The sequence below is a fragment of the Petaurus breviceps genome, unplaced genomic scaffold (assembly GCF_028583685.1).
Source record: "Petaurus breviceps papuanus isolate PSGF00001 unplaced genomic scaffold, PetGlider_PUasm1.0 186, whole genome shotgun sequence".
NCBI lineage: Eukaryota > Metazoa > Chordata > Mammalia > Diprotodontia > Petauridae > Petaurus > Petaurus breviceps.
The window spans coordinates 54,778,966-54,805,832 of record NW_027185798.1 but is presented as its reverse complement, the minus strand read 5'-3'; the positions used below and the strand labels follow the sequence as shown (position 1 = coordinate 54,805,832).

Here is a 26,867-nt window from a genome sequence, read left to right as displayed (position 1 = left end):
GTACCAAACAATACATATGTGTCCTCCATTAATGTGCTCTGGTCAGATATGCTCACTCCATGAGGCCCCTTTAAATATATTCCCTGAGCACAGGATTCTAGGATAGTATGGATGAATCACTTTGAGTAGGCCTAGATAGAGCTATGTTTAATGAAAATTAATCAATCCATCAGTCAACAAACATTATTAATGGCCTACCATGTACCTATCATTGTGATAGGCACCTGGGATACAAAAACAAAGAATGAAACAACCCCCTAGCCTCAAGGAGCAAACATTTTAATGAGACAACAACATATTTAATTATAAAGAGAATAAATATAAAACAATTAAATCTAAGGTAGTTTGGAAGGGAAAGCACTAATAGTTGGTGAGATGTAATGGTAATGAGAATTTGAAGATATTCCCTGCCCCTTAATAAGCCTAAATTTAACTTGAGGACCTTTCCTGATTTGAAAATAAACTCTGCCCCCTAATAGGCTGAATATGGTCACATGGTGCCTGTGGTGGGAAGAGTTTGCTGAAGGGTGGGGCAGAAACAGGAGAAACAGGCTTTGAGGGAGGCTTGTTTTTCAGGAAGGTACAACTTTTGTTACTTTGTAGTCAAGTGGGTCACTGAGGGCTGTGATGTTCTCTGACCCTGGAGAAGGTTATATATACCTCTGAGGCGAGGTTCTGCTTTGGGGATCACTTTGAGAAGAGTTGTATGATTTGGCCAGATGAGATTCTGAGCAGCCGTTGAGCCCCACAGCTTTGAAAACTCAGAGGTTGGTGCCTCTCTCTCTGGTGACTAACTAGGTATGGATGTAATGGTCAGATGGCTAGAAGCCCTGTCTGCTGAACTGTGTTATTTTCTCTGTCTGTATTTTTGTCTGCTTGTAACTTGTGTTTGTATTCTCTGAAGTTCAGGGTGCTGACTTTTTCCCCCTGAACTAGGTAAATGATAATGTTTGTTTGATTAAAGTAAAATTGTTAACCTTTTTTGAGTTGCTTTCCTATAGAAAAGCAGATCAAAGAACCTGGGCTAGCAGCCATCCTGGGTAAGTGTCCTAGGGTGCTTGCTGCTATAAGGGATCAGGATAGGCATCATTTAAAAGGTGTTACTTGAGATCAGTCTTTTTTTTTTTTGCTTTTTAGAGGGTAATTGGGATTAAGTGACTTGACCAAAGTCACATGGCTAGTGTGTCAAGTGTCTGAGGCCAAATTTGAACTCAGGTCCTCCTGACTCCAGGGCCAGTGCTCTATTCACTGTGCCACCCAGCTGCCCCTTGAGATCAGTCTGGAAGGAAGATAAGGATTCTGTGAGTTAGAAGTAGAAAAGAAGTACATACCAGGTATGAGTGACAGTGAAAAGGCTTAGAGATGGGAGAAACAAAGTCAAGTCAACAAGAATTTACTAAGCACTTACTATATACCAGGTACTGTACTAAGCACTGAGAATTCAAAGAGTGAAAAAAGACAGCCCCTGCCTTCAAAGAGCTTACATTCAAATGGAGAAAGACAATACATAAAAGAAAGCTAAAGATGGGTTAGGGGAATAGGGGGAAATAGAAGATATCCACACTGGGCCATGGAGACACAGTCTAGAAAATCAGGAGTGGAACAGATAAAGTCAAGGTTGTCTGATCTAGGAACTTCCTCAAAATGGTGGTTCCAAGAAGAACTTATCAATTGGAGGAGGTGGGGACAGGGGTCCAAGGATCTTCCAAGATGAGAAGGTAGCTGAGGTGGTAAAGTCTGGAGAGTGAGGTCTGGAACTAGAAAAGGGAGAAAGAAAGAAAAAAAAAAGGATAGTTTGGCTGGAACACAGAGACTATAAGGGGGAGTAATGTAGAAGAAGTCTTGAAATGTATACTGGAGCCAGGCTGTTAAAATTTTAAATGCTAACAGGTGAGCATGTATTTGATGCTGGAGGCTGGAGAGAGGTAATGTAGTTTATTGAATTGGAAAGTGATATGGTCAAATCTGTACTTAAGGAAAATGACTGGTAACTATGTGGAAGTTGGACTGGAATGGGAAGGAATTTGAGATAGAGAAATTACTTAGGAGGGTATTAAAATAATCTATGCAAGAGGTGATGAAGGCCTGAACTAAGATTGCTATTTGAGTACAGAAAAGGGGTAAGATATAAGATATGTTTGGAAGTAGAAATAAGATTTAATTGATGATGTGTCGATGAGGGAGAGTGAGGAATCAAGGATGACATAAAGGTTAAAAACTTGAGAGACTGGAAAACTATTCAAACCTTTGAGAGAAATAGGGGGTTCAGGAGGAAGTGGTATGGGCAGTATGACCAGGTAATTGGGATTATGGAGTAAGAAGAGGCAGACTGGAACGTTGTCTTAATATGGGAGAAGAACTGCTCAGGGAACTTAGGACATGAAGTGTTAAGTCATGTCAGTTTAAAAGAAATATGGTATGCTGGTGCTTGGAAATAGGCCTGCAGAAAATTTCCTCACTGAATTGGGGATTTCTCATTTACATCACTGTTCCTGAAGCACTAATTATTCACCCATTCATTGTTTTGCCTAGTATTATGTTTCTCTAGAACCAATTAATAAAATTTGGTATTATCAATTGTATAGGTTCTATTACATTCAACAAGTATTTATTAAGTGACTACAATGTGGAAGGTGTTAGGTACTCAGGATATAAAAAAATAAAACCATCCTTGACTTCAAGGAGCTTATATTCTATTGGATTGTACAGATCAATGAGATTATACCTTTTAAAAAGCTATGAATAATATCATAGAAATTTAAAACTATTTAAATGTCATGTAGAAGTGACTTTGTCCATTGCTTTCTCTCCCATGCACATACCTAGCTCTTTTTATCCTGATCATTGCTAAATAAATGATTACTTTCTCTCACAGGTAAAATGAGTTAAAAAGCAAATTTTTAAAAATACTTAAAACTTTACTTAGGATGCTATCCTGACTCCTTTTCAGTTTACATGTAAATATTAAATTAATTTCTTCTCTGGAGATAAATGAGGCATTGAGAGTAACATAACTTTAGTACTAGTCATGTACTTAATGAGATCTTACTGGCATTAGACTTGCCTTTTTTTTTTAACATTTAACTTAACTACCACAGGTGACTAAGGTACAAGAAAGAATAAAATTCTTTAAATTTGTCAAATACCAAGTAACTATAATTCTATCTAGTAACATAACAGATTCTCTTACTTGCTCTTTATAATCCTCTTAGCTTCATATTTTATTATCAAAATATTCCATAAAATATCCCTACCTTTTATAAAGGGGAATATAATGACAGCAGAGTATATACTATTGTCACTAATAAAAGTGTCACCATGTTTTTCAAGTTTGAGGTTCTTCCTGGTGAGCATTGCACATGGACAGATGTCATGGCCTATACTCTAGATGCCCAAAAATCTTTTTGTATTTGTTTTTGTTTTGTTTTGTTGCTAATTTTTGGATAACGTAGATTAATATCTAAATTTTAGCTAGGTGATTATATAACCACATTATCCAACTATTCATTCATTCAATACATATATATATATATATATTTGGTTTTTTTTTTTTACCATTTAACAGCTAGGCATATGGGCAATACAAAGATAACTAGGGCATAGTCTCTACCCTGAAGAACCAATTAATTACTCAGGACCATCATTATAACTGAAAGGTTAAGAATAGGCACCATAATACTGTAACCACTTAAGATTATTATTTCTCTGACCTTTTCCTGACTTGGGGATACAAATTTGGTAAATCAGGTTTGAGAAGACTCTAGAGGATAAGAGGTCAGGCCAAAATTATAATGTTCAATTTATTAATATAGGCAAATACAAAAATGGGGGCTTGTGGGGTATACTTTTTAGGATTACAGATTCATAGTGTATCTTGAACTTGGGGTAGGTACCCCCTAACAATGAAAGGAGGAGTTTTCCCCCCGGGAACTATACTACCACGATCTCTCATTTATAAATTTCAGGTCACAATTCATCAGTTTCCCTGACCCTAATAAAGAAAGGCAATATTTTCTATTTCCAACCCAGGATCACTACTCTTAATGGCAATGGACTATAACTATATGTTCCATATAAGCAGAGATATGGAAGTATAAAGTATATATGTACTCAGTCTTTCATTTAACAAGTAATAACAATGTTAGGTACTGGGAATTCAAGGGAAGAGGGGGATAATTCAGCAATGACACAGTGAAAGTCCAGAAGGTGCTTATTCCGGAGGAAGGAGAAGGGTTACTACAATTATACAAGTAATTATAACTTTGTATTCCAAATAATCCCTAGCAATGTGCCAGTGGAAGTTCAATAAATACTTTTTGAATGAATATGTGAACAAATGAATGAACAATCTGGTTCATGTATAGGTGATGCTGACAACATCACTTAATAAAATGATTATTTCGTTTCTGATGATCATTCAAAAATACAATTAACGGGAAATATTGTAAAATGTATTTAAAATGTAAGGTGACATGAAGTTCAATAAAAGAGTTAAAAATATAGCAAAAAAATTCCAGAGATTTCTATTCTACAAAGATTCAACCACCAATTCTTACATCTATGCCACAGTTCCATCTGGAAATATAAAATAATGGTGACCTCTGTACTTGTGTAGCTAACAGAAAGTCAGGACAAGGAAGTCATTTGTGATTCTCATGATCTTGGCAATATTGCAAAGGAAGAAAGTGGTCTGGGACCAGACAGAGGCACAGCCCACTGCAGCAACTAATACAACAGAACTGATAGTGCTCTAGTATGAAGCAAGAACATATTTCTCTTCAATGGAGAACAATCAAAGTTTACAAAATGGCACAACTAAGAAACAATCACTCACTATTCACTGATAATACTGAAAAGTGTGTGAAATCAGCCTCAGTAGAATGGTGGCAGCCTTACCTTCTTTCTGCATATTTCAGAGTCATAGATTCAGAGCTGAGGTGGTACTGGAATTCATTCTGAGTGAGCTAGAACGCAAAAAGAAAAGGCAGATTTTTCTCTCTTTCTCTTCTGCTTTGTTATGCCTTCCTGGAGAAGAGAAAGAAAGAAAAGTCTGACTTTTCTCTTTGCGTTCTAGCTCACTCAGAATGAATTCTAGCTCCATGAGTCCAATGTGAGAGCCTTTGTAAGCATCCCACTACCATCATGAGTCATATTATTTTATTTAAGTTCTGAAAAGGATATCTTTAAAAATCTAAATAACTATAAAAATTTCTACCCATTCTGAACTAAAGAAATCTCTTTTTCAGTAGGGCCAAAGTCTCCTGGCATTCCTAGGATCTACCTCAGTCACTCACCAACTATGTGACCTTGGAGAAGTCCTAACCTCTCTGGGCTTCATTTTTCCCATCTGTAAAATGAAGGAGTTGGACTAAATGTCCCTAAGGTCCCTTCTAGCTCTGACCTATGATCTACAATCTGACCAACATAGCACCTTCAGACTGTATATAGCTTCGTGGATCGCAGAAATAGAAGCTTGAGTTTGTACACTGTGCCATTTCTCTCTTATGGGAATAAACTTTTTTTTTTAAAGAAAGCCAATTCTAACTCTAGCTCCTATTATTTAATCACTTTGGATGCATTTAGAAAGCTTATACTGCCCCCTGCCGGCAAATGTTTTGCCATTACTTCAGAAGTTGAGGTGTCTGTCATTAAGGTTTATTTTTTTTAACAGTATAAATGATATTTTTCTCCTTCAAAATTAAATTAATATTGACTTTTAAGAGTTTTAGGATCATGTTTATTCACTTTGACCCTCACTTAAGAAATCACAGAATATGAACAAATGATTGTCAAGAGTAATGACAAACTATTAACCATATTTTTAAAAATTCTCCAAATCATTAATAAGAAGAAAAATGCAAATCAAAACAATCTCTCACCTATAAAATTGGCATATAGGACAAAAATGAGAATATTTAGTGTTGTAAAGTGTATGGAAAGAAATATATAATAATAATTTTTTGATGAAGCTAAGAATCAGTCTAATCATTCTGGAAAGCAATGTAGAATTATGCAAATAAAGTGTCTACAATATCCATGCCCTTTGTCCCAGAGAATACACTGTTAGGCACATATCCAAAAAATATCACTGATTAAAAAGAAAGCCTTCCCATATATACTAGAGTATTTATACTGGCCCTTTTTGTGGTAGCAAAGAACTGGGAATAAAAAAAAAAAAGCAAGAGTCCATCAACTGGGTCATGACAAAACAAACCATAGTACATGAATATAATAGGATATTGCTGTGATGACAAAAAACATGATGAACATAGAGAAGCATGAAAAATACTTACATAAATGCAAATAAGCAGTTAGGAAAATAATATACTTGACTACATCGATGTACATGGAAAGAACAACCATTACAAAATAACTGAAAACTATGGCTAAACTATAAAGAACAAGAGAAATAAAAAGATATAGCCCCTTGTTCCTTTGTAGAGGTGTGTCAACACTGCAATATAATGCAATGTAATATCAGATTTTATAATGCATCGATCTGTTCTGCTTATTTTTTTCTCTTCCTCTTCATTTTTCTTTCTTTTTTCCCCCCTTGAATTCTTTGCTGTAGGGATGGCTCTCTACAGGGAAGGGGAAGAGGGGAAAATCTAGGCAATATGAAAACAAAATATATCTATAAAAAGAAATTTTGAAAAAAATCTAATGCCAAAATCTTTCTATCTCTCTCTGGAAATTCTTCATTGTGGATGTTTAGCAAGTAGCAATGCCAGTATTGCTATTTTATATAGTAAATAAGACAGAAATAAGTTTTTGTTTTATACATATCATCATAGTCACAAGTATTTCAGACAATAACAACAGGTTTATTTTTTACTGTGGCAATAGAATTACTCAATAGTAATATTGAGTATTCAATACATATAAAACATATACCATAATGTTTTAAGTGAGAATTCTAATATAAATGCAATTTCAAATATAAATGTATATATTATCAATATGCTAAATGAAAAAATACTGCTAATACTTTAATATTCTAGAATTTGTCATGGATTCACCAAATATTTTAAATTATGTAGGGACACATTTTCTCAAATCATTAATATTTCATTAGCAAAAAAGTATAAAAGAGCCTTTTCCCTTAAAGAACATTTTAAAAGTTATTTTTCTTCTTTTAATGTCGAATTTAAAATCTCTTCTCTACTTTGTCTTGCCTCTTTCTGCTTTTGACCTCCATCTTCCCTTTCCTTCAAATACACTGGTATAATGGAAAGTTGAGAAGCCTGGGAGACCTTCCCCTGACAGTCCTTTGACCTTGGCCAAACTTATTTAAGGGAGCAGACATATAATTGAAGCCCAGTATATCATCTCTCTGAGAATAGAAGCATCAGTCTCTGGTCATCTTCCTTTCCTGGTAGGCATAAAAGTCTCCCTTGGAGAAGAGTAGGGGGTAAGGAGACACTAGAGATGCTTTTCCTTGTCCCTCCATGAGCCATATTTAGGCAGACCCATTTGGACATACTTAATCTATAAGGGCAAAACAAAAGCACCTCGCCCCACCCACAAGAGAAATGAAAGGTATCTCCCCTTGTTCCTTTCTAGAGGTGTGTCAACAAGTATAAAACACTACATATAATATCAGATTTTATTATGTAGTGTTCTGTTTTGCTGATTTTTTCTCTTCCTCATCATTTTTCTTTCTTTTTCCCCCCTTGAATTCTTTATTGTAGGGATGATTCTTTCTACATTTCTCTATACAAGACAGAAGGCAACACTTCATGAATAAACATAATTTCTCTAGGAACTTTGGTTTCTGTGAAGGAAAGTGAGTTTATCACTATTTTAAATGAATTCTAGGAATACGTATCACAAAATTAGCAGGGTTACAGTCCTAGTGAGGGAATATAGAACATCATGGCTTAAAAGTAAGGCTGGTAATTTGCAAAACTAAACATTCTCTCCTCCCGTAGCAAATATGCCTTCTAAGAAGCTCTAAACTTTTCTGCTTTTCAAATACTTTTATGGGCATGCTTTCCAATAGGCAGGCAAGCAGGCAACAAGCACTTTTTAAGTGTTTGTTGTCTGCTAGACACTGGTTAAATGCTGGGAATACAAATAAGAGCAAAAGGAGAGTCTCTTTCCTCAAGGAAATTACATGCTAGTGGAGGAAGATGATACATAAAAAGGAACTGAAAAGCTAGGGCTGGGAGACAGGGAAATCTTACACCGAGGCATGGTAGTAAGAGTCAGAAGCACAGACAGTAGGGGAATGAAGTATGGCCAGTCTGGGTGCATCCCCAAAATGGAGTCCTTACCTGGGAAGAAATTCATCAATGGAAGAAAAGGGCCAGCAAGGTAGAAGGATGTTTTAGGATGAAAAGGCCACAGGAGCTAAGTGAAGCTCTAGCGTGAGAAGGGAACTGAGTCATAAGGCAACTATAAGTGGCATAATAGATAAAGCTGTGGGCCTGGAGTCAAGAAAATAGTTCAGATCAAGACTCAGACACTCACTAGCTATGTTACCCTAGGCTATTCACTAACCTATCTACCTCAGTTTCCTGAATTGTAAAATGGGGATCAATCAATAAACATTTATTAAGAGCCTATGTGGGGGAGGCTAGATGGCACAGTGAGTAAAGCGCTGGCCCTGAAATCAGGAGGACCTGAGTTCGGTTCCGGCCTCGGACACTTACACCCACACAAAAAACTAGCCTCATAACCTTGGGCAAGTCACTTAACTACAATTGCCCTCCAAAAAAAAAAAAAAGAGCCTATGTGTCAGACATAAAAGTACTTATCTCCCAGGGTTGTTGTGAGAATTAAATTAAATTTATAAAGCACTTTAGTACAATGCTTGGCCCACAGCATGTACTTAATAAAGTGCTTATTTCCTTTTCACTTTCATCATGAAGGTAGCAGCCAAAAGAGTCAGAAGCACTGCCTAGAGGAGAAATGGAACATGACAAACTGCAGCCTTTTCCTTTTTCTAGGATGAAAGGTGTAAAGCTCCCTTAGAACAAATAGCCAAAAGGCCACTAGTCAAAGGTCAAAGGTCATAAGGTCAAGTTAAAGGTCATATCATAATAGTTCTACCCATCCAGATAACAAACAAAATACAATAAATGCACTCAGGCTAAGATTGTGCTTTTCATAGATTCTTCTCTTAATGTTATTACAATTTCTTTCCTCAAGCAACTCTGATTGGAGGTTATAAAATTTGTTTTAACTTTTGTTTTAGTCTTTATTATCAGGCCTTGTTCCTTTGGATCATTTGGAGATCTCACACAATAAAACCATAAAGGATCTGTCTGGAGCTGGAGTGATTCTCCTTCAGCTCTTTCACTTTCACTGCTCTAAATGGGAAAAGAACAAAAAGAGCCAGAGCTGTCAATTCATTTTTCTCTAAATCCTGTCCTTATTATACATACGTAGAACCTACAAAATCTCAGGAAACTGCACTAGTCTCCCTACAGAAATACAAATAACACTCTTTGTTAGGTATTCAGGACACAAAGATAGAAACTATGTAATCCTGTTCTCAAGGAGCTAACAAACTAATGGAAGGACCAGTATAAAAACAGAACCAAAAAACAAGGGAAAATAAGTATAAAGGTATAGGTATCAAGAATGCTAAGAAAAGAAAGAACTTCAGGAGACTGAGATAGAGAACTGATTAAGGAAAAGTAGAATGATTAGCTTGTTTTAGTGAAGGTCTAGTTGAGCTTAGAAAACAAGGTTTTGTGACTTCCCCCAGCTCCTTTCAGCAGCAGATGTTTAGGAGTAAAGAAGGAAGATGACTAAAGTAATCTAGGATTGAGGTCTGGCAAAGCATGATACGTCAAGGAGCAAAATTTGCCTCTGGAGAAGATAATGCAATGTTGAACTTGAATTACTAAGGATCAGGATTGGGAAGGGAGGATAGTCTAGTCAGTAAATGGAGTGTTGGGCTGGGAAATAACTAAGGATAAAGAATAGGCAGTATGAAAAGACTGAGGGAAAGATAACACAATAAAAAAAATTACAAACACATCACGGAATTTTGTTGTTTAGTTGTGTCTGAGTCTTCATGACCCCACAGATGATAGCATGCCAGTGCTGTCCATGGAGTTTTCTTGGCAAAGATACTGGAGTGCTTTGTTATTTCCTTCTCCAGTGAACTAAGGCAAAATGAGATCAAGAGACTTGCCCAGGGTCACAAAGCTAGTGCCTGAGTCTGTTGTCGCTCTTCAGTTGATTCAGTTGTGTCCGACTCTTTGTGGCTCTACTGGGGGTTTTCTTGGCAAAGATACTGGAGTGGTTTGCCATTTCCTTCTCTAGCTCATTTTACAGATGAGGAACTGAGACAAGCACAGTTAAGTGGTTTGTCCATGGTCACACAGTGAATAAGTGTCTGAGGCCAGAGCTGAACTCAAGAAAATAAGTCTTTGTAAATCCAAACCAAGTGCTCAATCCACTATGCCACCTAGCTACCTCCTAAGAGTTTATGAAAATAGAAGTGGAATATGACTGCAAGAATATGGAAAAGATCATCCCTGTTTGTAGCTGAGGGGAATTGTAGAGTAGGGCATGGCATTGAGGAATTGGGCATTTATGGTATCTGAGGGAACATCAATATGTATGTTGAAATCCCCTAGGAATTAAGGTAGAGAACATGAATTGAATACTAAACTGATAGGGAAAATGTCAAGGGGAATAGGGGTCGGTAGATAATGGACACTACTAGCATATGTACTAGCATCGATTTTGAGTAATGAATCTGTACAGTGTGAACCTCAAAGGGGGAGGGCAGTTGTTAAAAGAGGTAGAGATAAGGTCTGGAAGTGGCAATAGGAAGAATATTGACTCTCTAACTAAGACCAGTGAGTAATGGGTATGAAAGGAAGCACTGCCAGTACTGAAAAGGGTGGCTAGGAATGTCATGTTATGAGGAAGGAGCAAGATCTCAGTGAATCTCAGAAAATGGAAGAAAAGAGAGAAGAGATTTAAGATGAGGGAGTTTGTTAATTTTTATAAATGTCTTATCCTCAATCCCACTCCCCTTTAAAAGGTTAATATTAGGGGTAATCCACTATATACATGCTTCCTTTATATTAGAAAAATATATGTCATAGTCAAGTGTTGGAGCTGGAGCTAGAAAAACAGTTTAAATCATGTTTCAGGTACATATTTTATGACTACGTTACACAGCCTCTCAGTTTCAGTTTTCTCCTTTGTAAAATGAGGATAACCATAGGTTAGTGACAAAAAGCAAATGAAATGTATGTAAAGTACTGTGTATACATTAAAGAACATTAGTTATTATTATTACTAAGTATACTTTGCCTTGATTTGGTCTACCTCTTACTTTACTATCTTTCTACTTACTAACATTCGCATTTCCCTCTTTCTTTTTTTTTTAATAGTTATTTTATATTTTTATTTGGTTCATTGGTCATGATCAGTGATGAGCAAATCAGAGTTAAAAGGATTCACCATCTAGTGACCAACCTACTGTTGGTATATACACCTTTTTTTAATACTTTATTAACTTCTGATTTACATCATTCGTTTCCACCAGATATTGAGTTACAAATTTTCTCCCCGTTTTTCCCCTACCCACCGCCCCGAAATAGCAGTCCCACAGGATATCCCCTCCTCCAATCTGCTCTCTCCCATATTTTCTCCCATACCCCGTTCGACTTTTCCATTGGATCTCTATGCCTCAGTGCCTGTATATCTTATTTCCCAATTACATGTAAGATGGTATTAATAATAGTATATATATATATATATATATACACACACATATATATAGATATATATTTGAATATTTGATTTTAAAACTTTCAATTCCAGATTCATTCCCTTCCTTCCTTGTCACCCACCCTTACTGGGAAGATAAGCAGTTTAGTATAGGTTGTACATGTATGGCTAATGCAAAACAATAACATAGTAGATATATTGTAAAAGACTGACTATATTTCCCTCCCTCCTATCCCACCTCCCACTTGTTCTATTCTCTACTTTGATCCCATCCCTTTTCAAAAGCGGGTGCTTCCAACTTCCCTCTCCCCCAGCCTGCCCTTCCTTCCATCATCCCCCCTCTCATCCCCTTACTCCCCTACTCTTCTGGAGGGTGAGATACCCTATTTAGTGTGTATTTCACTCCCTCCTCAAGCCAGATTCAATGGGAATAAGGTTGACCCATTCCCTTTTGCCATCCTATTCTTCCCCTCCATTGTAACCATTTTCCCTTGCCTCTTCTGTATGAGATAGTTTACCCCATTCTGTCTCTCCCCATCTCCTCTCATTATATTCCTCTCACCTCTTAATTTCACCTTTTAAGTATCATCCCTTCCTGTTAAATTGGTCCTGTGCCATCTATCTATGTATACCTGTAAACACATATACACACATTCACATATGTATTCATATGTCCATATACCCTCATATATAGACATATATATTTCTAATCCCTTCAACTACTGAGAAAAGTTTCATAAGTTACAATTATTGTTTTTCCATGTAGGAATGTTAATAGTTCAACTTTGATAAGTCCCTTATGATTTCTTTTCCCTGTTTACCTTCTCGTGCTTCTTGTATCTGAATTTCAAATTTTCTATTCAACTCTGGTTTTTTAAGCAAGAATGCTTGAAAGTCCTCTATTCCACTGAATGACCATATTTTCCCCTGAAACATGATACTCAGTTTTGCTGGGTAGGTGACTCTTGGTTTTAATCGCAGTTCCTTTGACCTGCGGAATATCATATTCCAAGCCCTTCGATCCCTCAGTGTAGAAGCTGCCAGATCCTGGGTTATCCTGATTGTGTTTCTACAATATTTAAATTGTTTCTTCCTGGCTGCTTGTAATTTTCTCTTCTTAATCTGGGAATTCCAGAACCTGACTATAATATTCTTAGGGGTTTTCTTTTTGGGATCTTTTTCAGGAGGTGATTGGTGGATTCTTTCAAACTCTATTTTGCCCTCTGGTACTAAAACATCAGGGCAGTTTTCTTTGAAAACTTCTGGGAGGATGATTTCTAGGTTCTTACTTTGGTCATGGCTTGCAGGTAGTTCAATAATTTTTAAATTTTCTCTCTTGGATCTATTTTCCAGGTCAGTGGTTTTTCCCATGAGATATTTCACATTGCCTTCTATTCTTTCATTTATTTGGATCTGTTTAACAGCATCTTGATTTCTTATAAAGTCATTATGAGAATTCATAAATCTAATAATGTCATAAAGTCATTCCATTTGCTCCAATCTAATTCTGAAGCAATGATTCTCCTCATTGAGCTTTTGAGCTTCTTTTTCCATCTGGCAAATTCAGCTTTTTAAGGCATTCTTCTCCTCATTGCCTCTTTGAGCCTCCTTTGCCATTTGAGTCAGTCTGTTTTTTAAGGTATTATTTTCCTCAGTCAGGCTGTTGACTCTCATTTCATAATTTTCTTGCATTGTTCTCATTTCTCTTCCCAATTTTTCCTCCACTTCTCTTATCTGCTTCTTAAGGTCTTCTATGGCCTGTAAGCAGCTTATATTTTCCTTTGAAGCTTTTGGTGCAGGAGTTCTGACTTCACTGTTTTCCTCCTGTTCCATGCTTTGCTCCTTTTTTTCCCCAAAATAGGAGTGTATTGTTGGAATCTTCTGTCTGCTTTGTTTCCTTTGCTGCTCATTTTGCCACTCAATTAACTTGACTTTTGGGCTTTTTGCCACAGTAGGACTCTGCCACCAGACAGGGGAGCTTTCGTCCCAAACGCTGGGGTTTTCTCAGCTGCCAGAGTTATTAGATGTGGGTATTAGACCCTCTCTGAGGTCTCCACACTCTCTGGCAAGCTTGACACACACCCCAGGACCTCCACCCTAGAATGCAATCCAGATCCAAGAAGGTTAAAGCAAAAGCGATTATCCCTCAGACTGGTGCTTGGTCCCCCTACACTCTGCAGGCCAGGAGCTGAAGCTGCCATGTGGCACTGGCTGGCTGGGGGGCTTCTCAGTGGCTTCTCGCCCCGGGGGTAAAAGCCAAGCACTCCCACTTACTGGTCCCAAAGTCCAGACTGCACTGACCTCTCACTTTGTCCTTTGCATCTGTGTGTTGATAAATCCCGAAAAGGTCACAGCTGCTGCTGATCTGGAGTCCCTCTGGCCAGGGGTTAGTCAGGCCCGCCCTGGGGCTAAAGCCTTGGCATGGGGCTGGGCTCGTCTCCCAGAGCGCTGTGCTGGATTCCTGCCAGCCTGCCGCGCTGTCTGCAGTAGGAGGTTAGCTTCTCTGTGTCATTTTGTGGGTTCTGCAGCTCCAAAGTTTGTTTAGAGTCCCCTTTTTACATGGATTGGGGAAGGTGGAAGCCAGAGTTGCGGGAAGGTCGTGCTTCTACTCCACCATCTTGGCTCCCATTTCCCTCTTTCTTATAGACCATATCCAAGACCTCCAATTATTTATTTGCCCTACTTCAGGGAACAATAATTGTAGAGAAAATATTTTCATAGATTGACAAGTGGTAGCATAGGCTTCTAACTTCTTTCCTCCTCAACAGTAAACTAGACTCTAAACTGTCAACATCCCTTCTTCAACCTGGTGTTCTGAAACCAAACCCTTTTCAGTCTTTTTTTCTCATTATTTCTAAGGCAAAACTCCCTTGTGTATCTGGTTTACAGGAATAGATCCTTTTTTTATTATTATTTTAAAAAGTCTAGTCCTTGGCTAAAAATCTGTAAAATGTATAATTCTGTCAGTGTAGTCCCTTCTTCCTGCTATAGGCAGCTTCTCTATGAATTTATCCTTTCCCAAATTTCCCAGCAGATTGATGTCACCATCATTCCAACTCTTTCTCTGTACTCTATCCTTACAAATTGGCTTCTTCTCAGCTGCTCAAAAAATATTTCCATTTTCCATCCATAAAATCTCTTAATTGATGGGACCATCCCCACAAACTACTATTCTCTCTTCCCATTTACAACTGAACTCTTTGAGAAAGCTTTCTATATACTGGATATATCTACTTTCTCTCCTCTCACTCTTTTCTAAACCTTCTAAAATTTGGCTTCCGATACAATCATTCAACTGAAGCTGTTCTCTTCAAAGTTACCATTATTCTCTTAAGCAAAAAAATCTAATTTTTTTTGAAGTATTCTTTTTTCTTGATCTCTCTGCACCATTTGACACTATTGTTAATAGATATCCAGTCTGTTATCAGATTCGTACTTGGAGCCTTTCTAGCATGAGAGAAAACAATAAAACTTGCATTCTGCTGGCTTAGCCTTCAAGAACCTCAATCTCAACAGCAGGGAAAGTAATCAACATAATTAATCATATAAGAAACAAACTACATTAAAAGTTACACAATTATATCAGTAGATATAGAAAAGGTCTCTGGCAAAATAAAATATTTATTCATATTAAAATATTTAAAGAATAAGCAGGTTTTAGAAGAGTCTTTTCTTAACGTGATCAAAAAGCATTTATCAAGTACTTGCTAGTGCTGTCTGTAGTTTACCCAAACACTGATTCTTATACCTTCGTTATTCTTCTGGACCTCCCAGGCTGACACAGAAAAAGTATAGTGATATTATATAGATTGTATGGACACTAGACTACAGGAAGATTTTTAAGTGTTGAGATAGGGGAGAAATGATTATAGCTATATTGGCCTCCATGTTGCCAGGCTCCAGGTTGCACTGACTTTAGGATTCTCTAAGCATCAATACTTTCCACTAAACATGATGGAGTGTACAGGACAAGGAAGTACTTGAGCCAGACTGATTCTTCTGTGAAGGCAAACTAGGCCACTTTTTAAATCAATTCTTACCTAGCCTTTGATCATTAAATGTGTGTTGCCTCAGACAAACTGAGACCTGGGAAGATCCTTAGCTTAAAAAGGTCAGGGTTTCCCACTGTGTCCAGGGCTATCTCCAGTTGTCCTGATTCATGTCTTGCCACTGAACTCCAAAGATCTGGAGAAGAGAGTGAGACTGATGACTTTGAACAGTCCTGCTTCACTTAAACCCAATTCACTTACAAGTCAAGACATCACCTTCCTGATGTAATTGGTCATCTTTGAGAAAAAAAGGACAAATAATAACAATATTTAGATAACTTTTTAAAAATAAAAGTTGTTCTCTAATAGATACATGGTCAGATATTAATAGTTTTCAAAAGAAGAAATGCAAACAGTATGAAAAATGCTTCCAAATACTAAAATAAGAAGAATTCAAATTTAATAACACTAAGGTACCATTTCACAGCCATTAAACCACTCAAGAGTAGAAAATGGAAATAGTTACTGTTGTAGTAACTGTAGGAAAATAGTCACACTACTGTAGGGTAGGTGGAATTGTGAATTGAGCCAGCTGTTCTGGAAAACAGTCTTGAGAAAATTTACTAATTTTTTATACCCACTGATTCTGAAATCTAATGATTTCACTTGTACCCTTCTTCCCTCTCCCTCAATTAATCAATCCATACTATTTGCTATGTTCTAGACACTGTGTTCTGCAGTAGGGATACAAATAAACCAATTAGACTTTCCCTGCCCTCAAAGAGTTTACATTCTACTAGGGACATACAACATGTTCATAGATGAATAAAGGTATGGTACCCCTGCCACAGTCAGCAAGAATCAGAAAGAATGTGGATTTTTCATTTAGAGGGGACTTCCTGAACTATATTAGCTTTGGGAAGGGGGAGAAAATACTTCCATCATAAAAGTGATACAGACTGGTGGCAGTGAGGAATTAAGGGCCCATGTCTGGATCCTCATGCTGAATTTTTCCTTTATAAGTTAATTTTGGGGCTGAGTGCCCAAATTCCATAGGACCAGTGAGTGAAAAAAAGCCCTGGGCACTGGACCACTGTTATTTAGGGAAAGAACAGTTGAGAACCTATTAGTACCTGTAAGTTAGGCTGCCTCTGGTAAGAATGTATATATCAGGGGCAGCTAGGTGGCACTGTGAATAGAGCAGCGGCCCTGGAGTCAGGAGGACCTGAGTTCAAATCCGACCTCATACACCTAACACAAAAACTAGCTGTGTGACCTTGGGTAAGTCACTTAACCCCAACTGCCCTCCAAAAAGCAAAAACAAAAAAAAAGAACGTATATATCAGATGTCTTGCACATCTAAGCAGCCAAGTGGTATAGGGGACAAAGGGTTGGATTTCTAGTGAGAAACATTCAAATCCTACTTTAAATACTTATTTTCTGTGTGACCTTGAGCAAGTCATCTTATCACTCAACTTCAATTCCCTTATCTGTAAAATGGGGATAATAACAACATTGTTGTGAGTATAAATTGAAATAACTTATGTTAAGCATGTTGTAAACCTTAAAGTGCTATGTAAATAATAAGTGTTGCTTTGTTATTTAGGTTTTTTTTTTTCTGAGTCTGACTCTTAATGACCCCATTTGGGGTTTTCTTGGCAAAGATACTGGAGTGGTTTGCTATTTCCTTCTCCAGTTCATTTTACAGTAGAGGAACTGAGGTAAAAAAGGTTAAGTGACTTGCCCAAGGCCATACAACTAGCTATTATTAATTATCTAATCAAAATGGGTTTAAACTAAAAAAATAAAAAGATTGGAGAAGAAAAAGTTTCATAGGTAGGTAAAATGGAAAGTAGCTACAATGAAAGAAGGATAACAGGTAAGACACCCTGGAGTTCACTGGAGAAAACATCAAAGAAAAGAGTCAGTAGTAAAACTAGGGCCTCAAATATCAATTCACAAATGTCCAGAATTTAGATAATAAGCAAAGGGAATGAGAGGCCCTCATGTAAGGAGGAAAATTTGGTCCTATATATATTAGAGACTGTGTGGTATGAAACTCATGACTGGAATGTGGCTCTAGATGGGTATACCTTCATCAAATGAAAGAAGATAGGTAAAATGAGGTGGGAGAAAGGGGAAGCACTGTATATTAAGAAGGTACTTCCCTTTTTGAGAAAATCTGTGAACCAGAGGCAAGGATTTTGGAGAGAGCATTTGTATGAAGGTCAATACAGGGAAAAAGAAAAGTAGTTTATTCATACTACAGACAATCTGAATATAAAGGACCATGAGGAGCTTCGGAAACATGTCACAAGCCAGAATCATGATATAGTAGTGAAAGGGACTTCAGTAATCCAGACCAAGCTCTGCTAGAGCTTTGCCAAAATGAAAGCATATAATAATTTTGTGACTTGCCTTAATGATATTTTTTTTCCTCTAATAAATGAAGAAATCAAAAAGAAGACATTTTCTTCTGGATCTGATCCTTACTATCAAAGAAGAACTGCAGGGATAGAAATGAAAAGGGAAGGAGGGGGTTATTATTTCTTCCTAGAGTCTGGAATAGAAAAGGAAAGGAAATTCAGGCATATTCCAACTGTAACAGCAAGCACTCTAGCATACCCAGGATGGCTGCTAGCACAGGTTCTTAGATCTGCTTTTCTAAAGGAAAGCAACTCAAAATGGGTTAACAATCTTACTTTAATCAAACAAACATATCATTTACCTAGTTCAGGGCGAAAAGTCAGCACCCTGAACTTCAGAGAATACAAGCAGACAAAAAAATACAGACAGAGATCAGCAGACAGGGCTTCCAGCTGTCTGAGCATGATAGCCATACCTAATTACCGTGTTTCCCCGATAATAAGACCTATCCCGAAAATAAGCCCTCCCCTTACTGTGTAAGATTCCTCTAAAATAAGCCCTCCCCCGAAAATAAGCCCTATTGAGATTGCTACTGTAGTGAAGGTGATCCCCTGCGCTACACGCTACATTACGGTACCCTCTGTATGCACCCCCCCCCCCTGTGAAACGCACACCGGGCTCCTAGCTGCATCCAATCAGAGCTGCAGCAGTGAGCGTGTCATCCTGTTCTTCCCCAGTGATTTGCTTGCTGGTGCCATTGAGAACAGTGGCGCGGAGGAGAGCTGAGGCAGGACAACAGAAGCCCTCCCCTGAAAATAAGCCCTCTGGTGTTTTTCTTTCCAAAAAAATTAATAAGACAGTGTCTTATTATCTGGGAAACACAGTAGTTACCAGAGAGGGAAGCACCAACATCTGGGTTTGCAAAGCTCAATGGCTGCCCAGAGTCTCATCTGGTTAAATTACACAACTCGTCCCAAAGTGAGCCCCAAAGCAAAACCTCACTTGTAGCCTTCTCTTGGCTCAGAGAATGTCACAACCCTCTTGACTCACTGCCTAATCACAAAGTAACAAGGTGTGGGCATTCCTGAAAAACAAGCCTCCTGCCACAGGCTCCATGTGACCACATTCAGCCTATTGGGGGCAGAGTATATTTTCAAATCAAGAAAGGTTCTCAGAGTCACTTAAGCCTATCAAAGGGCCAAGGGGCAGGGAAGATCTTCAGATTCCCATTCCCATAACACCAAGACAACCTAGATTTTGGGAAAGTAGATTTCAAAGGGTTTAGAGGAAGACTAGGTTGCATCTTGTGAACTAAAATTCTACTAGAGAAGTCAGCCCAGGGAAGAATGGGAAATAGTCAACAGAGAAGTTATGAAGATATCAAATTCCAATTAGGAAGAAAAATGCTAATTATCTAGAAAGACCCAAGTGAATTTATGGGAAACTTAGTGTAAGGTCCAGAATTCCCCTGGCTGGGGAGCCCTATATCTCTCCCATAACCATGTTACTCCTTGTTAGAGGCACAGAGTTGACACTGTAATTCCTCAGATAAAAGCTATTTCAGGGGTGCCTGACCCAAGGACTCTTTCCCAGGTGCCAGATCCCCAAGGCCCTGGGGTCCTTGCTCTGACATGCTCTGGCAACCCTTCTATCTTGTCTCCTTAATAAAGCTATCTCTGTGGACTCCCAGAGTTTTCCCTTACATTACAACAGACCAGCACCTTGACTGCTTGCATATACTGAGCACTCCCTAATCCCACTCTGCATCACCTAATTAGAATACTTGGCATTCTTTCACAGTCCTTTTCCATATAAGCTTTAACATAACTTCTATTATGTTGCAGGTTCCCTTAGAACTCTAAATATGCACTTGTATTGGCATCACAATAAACTTTGTCACTTCACTAAGGGACAGCTTGAGGATGTGAATACATCTCAGGCAACTCTGCCTTGTACCCTGATATTCTCGGGGTTCCTAGTATCCCAAAGTAGCTTAATTAATCATTATGAATACTTACAAACTGGGGCAATCTTTGGTCTGGGATGGTGGACAGACAGTTCAGTAGATCCCTGTTGAGAACCCCAAAAATCCCTGTGGTAATTACAGAAAATGACAAAAGGAAGAGGAGCTAGAGATTTCATCACTACCGATTGGTGGATATTTGGGGTTTTCTGCTTAGTAATGAGCTTGGGTGTTAAGACAATGCTATGCCCAAACATAAATTTGTGTATTGATCATATACAGATCATGATATTCTTGTTATGGCTTTCATAGGTCATAGTATCTTAACTCAGTGTATTCAGTATCTAAGCTATGATTTGTTAAATCTCACCATGTTCAAGCTTCCATCTTTCACAAAGTTTAAGTTTTTATGGTTTTTCCCTAATCAGGACCTCACACTTAGTAACCAATTTTGATTAAAGAAGCAAGGGCACATATTACATAGAATGAACATAACAGCATGGCACAGTTCGGTAAAAAAAGGCATTAGTAATGTTAAAACTCAAAATTATCTATGGCTAGTGAAGGATGAGAAAAGGGGTTGTTTTCAGTATAATGGGAGTCTGGCACCACACTATGAGTGCCTCTAACAACAGCTCCCTAAGTGGAGATCCTGGGGAAGGTGCTTCATGCTTATACATGACCTGGAATAGAAATACTGAGAAGAAATTGTGGAGCGCACGGGCACTTTCTACAAGTGGTTTTGGTCAGCTATCCATGTGGGGAAGAGGTGGTTTATTTTTCAATGGTTGGCAGAGGGATTCAAAAGGTGCATCAGTTTCAGCCTGGCTTCTTCAGTGCTCCATGGAGGGAGCTCAACCCACTCTAGGTGACTGGTAAAAGGAGCAGAGCTTCCCGTCTTGTGATTGGGAACAGCCTGGAGGCACATCTGCATCTTCCAGTTAGAGTAGTCTAGAGTTTGTAGAGAGAACTGCATCAGGGCCCCTGAGGAGCAAGGAGTGACATTCCCAGGTGATCTTTGGAACCCCAGCCCAGCTGTAGCTGGACTCATCCTGAAGCAAAGCCTACATTTTACAGGAACCTGGTAGAGCTGAGCTGAAATAAACTGAGTCTACTTTCCCCCCTGAGATTTGGGGAGAACAGTTTGTACTTTATTCTTGCTAAATCTTTTTAAATTAAATATCCTTTTGTAAAAGCTCTCAACCAAGCTCTGAGCTTGCCCTGGAACTCTGAGGGGCAGATGTGGCTGGCTGGGCTCAGGGATAGAAAGAATAGGGCATATTAACTAGAGTGGGAGAAAATAAAACAACAACAAAAGATCAAAGAAGGGACAGAACCTCTGTTTGCTCTAAGAAGAACAAGTACTGGGTACAACAAACTGCTCAATTCTGATTTTGATTCCATTTTCCGAGGGCTTTGCTCTCCCTAACAATGAAGGAGCACCAATGACTAAGTGGGTACTGATACCAAAGCCGAGAATGGGAACACAGAGTTACCAATCACTTGTCTGGGATGACCTACATCCTTTGATATGTTCAGAAAGAACTGGCTGATGTGATTGCTAAGCTACTGTAATATTTATAAGATTGTGGAAAATGATAAAGGTATCACAAAATTAAAGACAAGGACTAGACCTGTGACTTCATTGATAAGGGGAATTCCCAGATGAGGAAATTGCCTACCAATACAAGTTGGCATCTTCTCTGTATCTTAGTCTTAGAAAGTTGCCTGGAGCACTGGGAGATTAAATGACTTGTCCAGAGTCACAGAACTGTTATATGCCTGAGGGCAGACTTTAACCTCCCTCATCTTGCTGGCTTTCGGACCAGCTCTCAATCCTTTATGCCACTGCTAACACCAGATGAGAAAAGGGCAAATGGTCTCTCAATTTCTAAAGCAATTCTAGTCTGCTCTAAGAGAGGAAGAGTAATAGTTCCTCTGTACTGTATCCTGGTCACATCATATCTAGGGTATTATAGTAAGTTCAGAGTGACAATAACAGTACTAGCTATTACCATTCATATAGCTATTTTGAATGTTTTACAAATATTATTTCATTTTTTTCTTACAACAATGAGAGGTAGGTACTGTCTCCATTTAACAGATGAAGAAACTGAAAAATTTCCTCTAAATTTAGCTTTAAGTGATTTGTTCAGAGTTAACATACCCAATAGGTGTCTGAGGCTGCATTAGAACTCAATTCTTCCTGACTTCAGGTCCAACATTGCATCAACTGTACCACCTAACTTTAGGGTATAGTATTAGATTTTAGGAAACTCACTGATAAGCTGGAGAGTGTTCAGGGGGGAGCAACCAGTATAATGAAGAATCTTAAGTCCACATCATGAGAATCTCTTGAAGTGTAAATTCTGAAAATAAATGACCAAAGAATTACAGAGGTTATGCAACTGCTGTTAACCCTGAAAGTACCACAACCACAGTTAACTCTAAATAAATAAAACCAAAGAGCTAACAGTGGTCATGAGCAAAAAGCTTTCTTTATTCTGCTGGAGGAGGAAAACTAGATACATGTGCCAAGGCCTCCTCTAGGAAGAGATGGGCTTTAGTGAGGCAAAATCTTAATACATATAGCAGTGGCTACACAGTGAAGGGTAGTTATGGCAATGAGGCCTAACCCCAACACTAAGACAAGTTTGATTTATAGGACTTCATGACCAGAATACAGTTCCTGAAGGTGTTTGTCTGAGTTCAGACCTGGACCTCTAAAAGGAAAAGTCCATGTCTTTGAAAGCAACCCAGTCCCTGAAATTTCCCACACACTTCAGCAGCCTAGAGCACTGGCATCTCATCCAAGGTGTCTGGTCCATCTCAGCCCACCTATATACTTCATTCTCCTTTCACAGCTACTCTTGAACTACTCCAGACCACTTAATACCCTTTTCACTGTTGTACCTGCCCCCCGCCCCATTTACCACTCCTTAATGCCATCCAGACCTTTTCATTGTTCCCTTTTTGTATATAAGTATCAGTCTTACCCCCATCAAGTTGCAGATTCACTGGGAATCTTGCCCCCAGTATTCCAGTTACAATAAACCTTGCCACTTTGACTGGAAATAGGCTTAACTGCATGAATTCATTCCAGGCAGACACTACCCTGTAGCCTCACACTTTGGGATTCCCAGCAGCCCAAACCACATCAGGACCACCTGGGCTGATGCAGAAACTATTCTGGGATTTTTCTGTGGCCGATTTCATCCAGAGGGTAAGAAAATAAAATAGCTGTTATGCCAAACTCAGGGCACAGCTTGCTTGTCATCAAGTAGAGAAGATTTTGGTGAGTGGGGGTAAAATAGCTGTCTTCTAACAGTGAAAAGAATTTCATGTTGAAGAGTGATCATATATGATCAGTCTGGCCCCAGATGGCAGAACTCGAAGCAAGGGCAAAAATGATAAAGAGAATTTTGACTTGACATCAAGAAAAATATTCAAACAGTTCTGTAGAACTCAACAAAGGTGGAATGGGATGCCTGGAGAGGTGGTAAATTTCTACTTCCTGAAGGTCTTCAAGCAGAATTGAGTATTTCAGAGGTGGGCAAAGGCTAGCTAGTAACCAAGGTCCCTTTAAACTAAATATTCTGTGATTCCCAGTGACTCTGTATATATAGCATGTGTAGTGTGTAACATACAAAGAAGAGGCCCTTGCAAAATGCTGTACAAATTTTCATTTTAGCAGGTAGGGAACAAGGAAGCTTTCTTCTTCTTCTTCTTCTTTTTTAACAAGGAAGCTTTCAATGCAAAGGTGGCACCTGAGTTTTAGTCTTTAAGAGGAAGGAAGTAAAGAAATTAGTGGAGAATGGCAAGTCCATTTCAGATATGGGAGATTGAAGGCCTAAAGGCACTTAGCAGGCTCTTAAGGTTTTCAAAGCACTTTACTTGTGTTAACTCATTTGATCCTTATTATTCCCATTTTATTGATAAGGAAAGTGAGGATAAGTGAGATTAAGTGACTTTCCCAGAGTCACAAGGCTAAGCAGCATCTGAACTGAGGTCTTTCTGACTCCAAAATGGTGCTCTATCCACAGCTAGCTGCCTCACATGACTTTTGCCTGAAAAGTATAAAAGCCTCACAGGTTCAGAGACTTAGAGCTGTAAGAGACTTTAGCAGTCAACACATTTTTCATTTGATAGATTAAAAACTAAGGCAACGAGCTGTGTACAACACGGCTCAGGTCTGAGGTAGGATTTGAATTCCTGACCCGACTCCAAGTCCAGCACGCTATCTAAAGGGGCATCTAGCCACCTCAAATGCCTAACATGCAAAACGAAGAGCCCAGACTACACGCGCTCCAAATAACCTTGCAGGCTGATTGAATGCCCACTGCAGAACATTGAAAGTACTTCCGGGACAGGAGAGACCTAACAGCGTTACGCATGCGGAAGGAGCGAGTCCCGCCCACTAGGAGAGGGGGATTTAATGAAGTGCCCTCACCTGTACTTTTTAATGAAAGCATTACTCTCGCTTTCCCCCCTCCGCCCCCAAGTCTCAGGAACCTACGGCGTGCTTGAAAAGGCAAGTTAAGCTTAGGTCAGGCTGAGGACTGAGCTCTTCACCTTTTGCTTTCTAGCTACTTTTTGGTCCCAATCACAGCCACCAGAACCACTTTCTTCGCACATGCGCAGCGCGCTAGTCCGCGAAGGTCTCGCGAGAAGCAGCTCCAGTTCTAGTGTTGTCTTCGCTGAGACTGCGCTTCCGGTCGTCTTCTCGGAGCCTCTCTCTGTGCCAATCCTCTGGGCTTCCTGTCACCGCAGCCTTCTCCGGAGGTGGCGGCACCCTTCGGGAAGATGGCTGCGGCAGAGCAGCTCCCACTCTCGCGGGGCTGCCCGGGTCCCTCAACGCCGCCGCTGCCCCGGGCCAACAAGACCCTCCTGGTGCGGCACTTGCCGGCAGAGCTGACGGCCGAGGAGAAGGAGCACCTCCTGAAGCACTTCGGAGCCCAGGCTGTGCGGGTCCTGTCCGACAAGGGCCGCTTGGTAAGGAAGGGCCATCCCCAGAGGTCCCGCAGGGCCCGATCCGAGTCTAACGGGGGTGGCGAAGACAAGGGCTTGGTTGGGGCGGGATGAGGGAAACAGAGGCCCGGATTGGAGGCCCGCTGCCCTTGCCCTTGTCCTAACCTGGATAACTGTGTTGGAAACAGCCGAGAATCCGAGTACCAATGAATACGTCTCGGAATCTGGGGCTAGAAAGAAGCTTTGAGATCATCTGGACTAGACCCAGAGAGGGACGTAGGGGTGGGGGTGGAGGTAGGGCGACAAGCAAAATGGTCCTTGGCAAGTCTTTTCATCTCTTCTAGTCTCAGTTTCTTCCACTTTAAAAGGTGGGGGGGGCGGGGGGGGCGGGGGAGGAAGGCGGTGATTATACCTGCTGAAGACCCTAGCCCACGGGTTCTTTGTGAGGCTCTAATGAAGAAATGCATTAATCAGCAAGTTAAATAGTAGAGCCTGAATTATTAGAACGCAGGTGCTCTCGTCCCAAACTCAGCTCCATGTGCGGCACAAAATGCCTCTGTAATTAAGCAGTATCTTTTTACTGTTCCATCCCTTCATCTCCTCCTTGTAACCCCTCGACTTTGCTGAATTGGACATTTTGAGGCCGGAAACGGTGATGGTGAATTGGAAAGTGTAGAAGCTTTAATCCACGTCTCGGTTCCAAACCAGCTATCCCTTAACTCTATGCCTTGCTACCTGTATTGGGAGTCAGAAGAACCTTAACTTTGTCACTTGTTAAGTAGTGAGCTGAACCTTGGACAAGCCCTTCCCTCTCTGTCTCAGTTTTCTCATCTGTCAAATGAAGCGTACTGAGGGGTTCAGACTTCCACTGTTTAAATTTCGTAATCTAATGAAGTGTTCCGCATAATTTCCTTTCTCAGAAAAGGTCCATGGTATTCTTGATAATGATGAGACAACGTTCACCCCTTGTCTTTTCAAATTTAAGTCTAGTGCTTTCTCTACTAGACTACACTCCTTATGTGGTTCTATTACTTACATGGCCAGTGTTATGTTTTCTGTATAAGTAAGAAAAGTAATATAAATAGATTTAAAAATTCAACTTAACTTTAAACTAATTTAAATTAGTATTGGGCTGATCTGTGTTGTCTAAAAACAGAACTCCATTTTGAGGTAATCAAAGACAAGATCTTTGTTCATCTGGCATACAGTAACTTTTGATATTTGCTGCTTTTTATATTTCTCTCCTTTTAAACTGTACTTTTTAGAATAGAATTTTCCCATGAAGATGTGGCAAAAGGAATATATTTAAGTAACAACATAAAGAATGATTTTCCTACTAATGAAAACTGAATGCTTTGCATTGGAGATTATAAGAGTTAAGAGGGACGTTAAAATATTATGCATGTTTATTTCTTTGGTGTAGCTTAGTAGAAGATACTCCCAGATTTCCTACATTTGATGATTTTGTGTCTTTTAACCATGAGTCTAGCTCTTGCTTTTGAGTATACTTTGGTGCTATTCAAAGTTTGTATATTTTGATTCTTTCAGAAACACACTGCTTTTGCTACTTTCCCTAATGAAAAAGCAGCAATAAAGGTATGTGATATTCTTGACACTAAATGTTTTATCTATAGTTTCTTATCAAATTTGGACTACTGAGCTCAGGCCTATCAACTTATACTCTTGACCTTCCTTATGCTACCCTTTCATTCCTTCCCTGTTTCAACCTCCGTAAGGGCATTGAAGTGCCTACCAGGCATACCTAATAGTAAACATTTTCAAATAGTTAACTGAAATGCAAGAATTGAGCTGTTTCAGCAAATATTTAAATTGAACTAAATAAAAGTTACTAGACCTTGCTTGCAGTGAGGCTCCTG

At 39.2% G+C, this 26,867-nt stretch overlaps 1 protein-coding gene and 1 long non-coding RNA gene across 5 annotated transcripts in view; one reads left to right on the top strand and one right to left on the bottom strand.

The window, feature by feature from the left end:
• The window catches only part of LOC138162934 (uncharacterized), a 79,412-nt gene extending 55,109 nt beyond the window's left edge, over positions 1 to 24,303 (bottom strand). Inside the window, exons 1-3 of the long non-coding RNA XR_011168752.1 lie at positions 23,019 to 24,303; positions 22,304 to 22,391; positions 4,897 to 4,964 (exon numbers count right to left, since the gene is read on the bottom strand). This is a non-coding gene — a long non-coding RNA (uncharacterized lncRNA). The remainder of the gene's footprint in view (positions 1 to 4,896; positions 4,965 to 22,303; positions 22,392 to 23,018) is intronic.
• A 389-nt stretch (positions 24,304 to 24,692) lies between these two features.
• The window catches only part of RNPC3 (RNA binding region (RNP1, RRM) containing 3), a 53,853-nt gene continuing 51,678 nt past the window's right edge, over positions 24,693 to 26,867 (top strand). For all 4 annotated transcript variants that reach the window (XR_011168750.1, XR_011168751.1, XM_069090509.1 and 1 more), the window contains exons 1-2: positions 24,693 to 25,014; positions 26,539 to 26,586. Coding sequence is in view for 2 of the 4 variants with exons in the window: in XM_069090509.1 (XP_068946610.1) it covers positions 24,826 to 25,014; positions 26,539 to 26,586 (237 nt within the window). In the remaining 2 variants the exon portion in view is untranslated. The remainder of the gene's footprint in view (positions 25,015 to 26,538; positions 26,587 to 26,867) is intronic.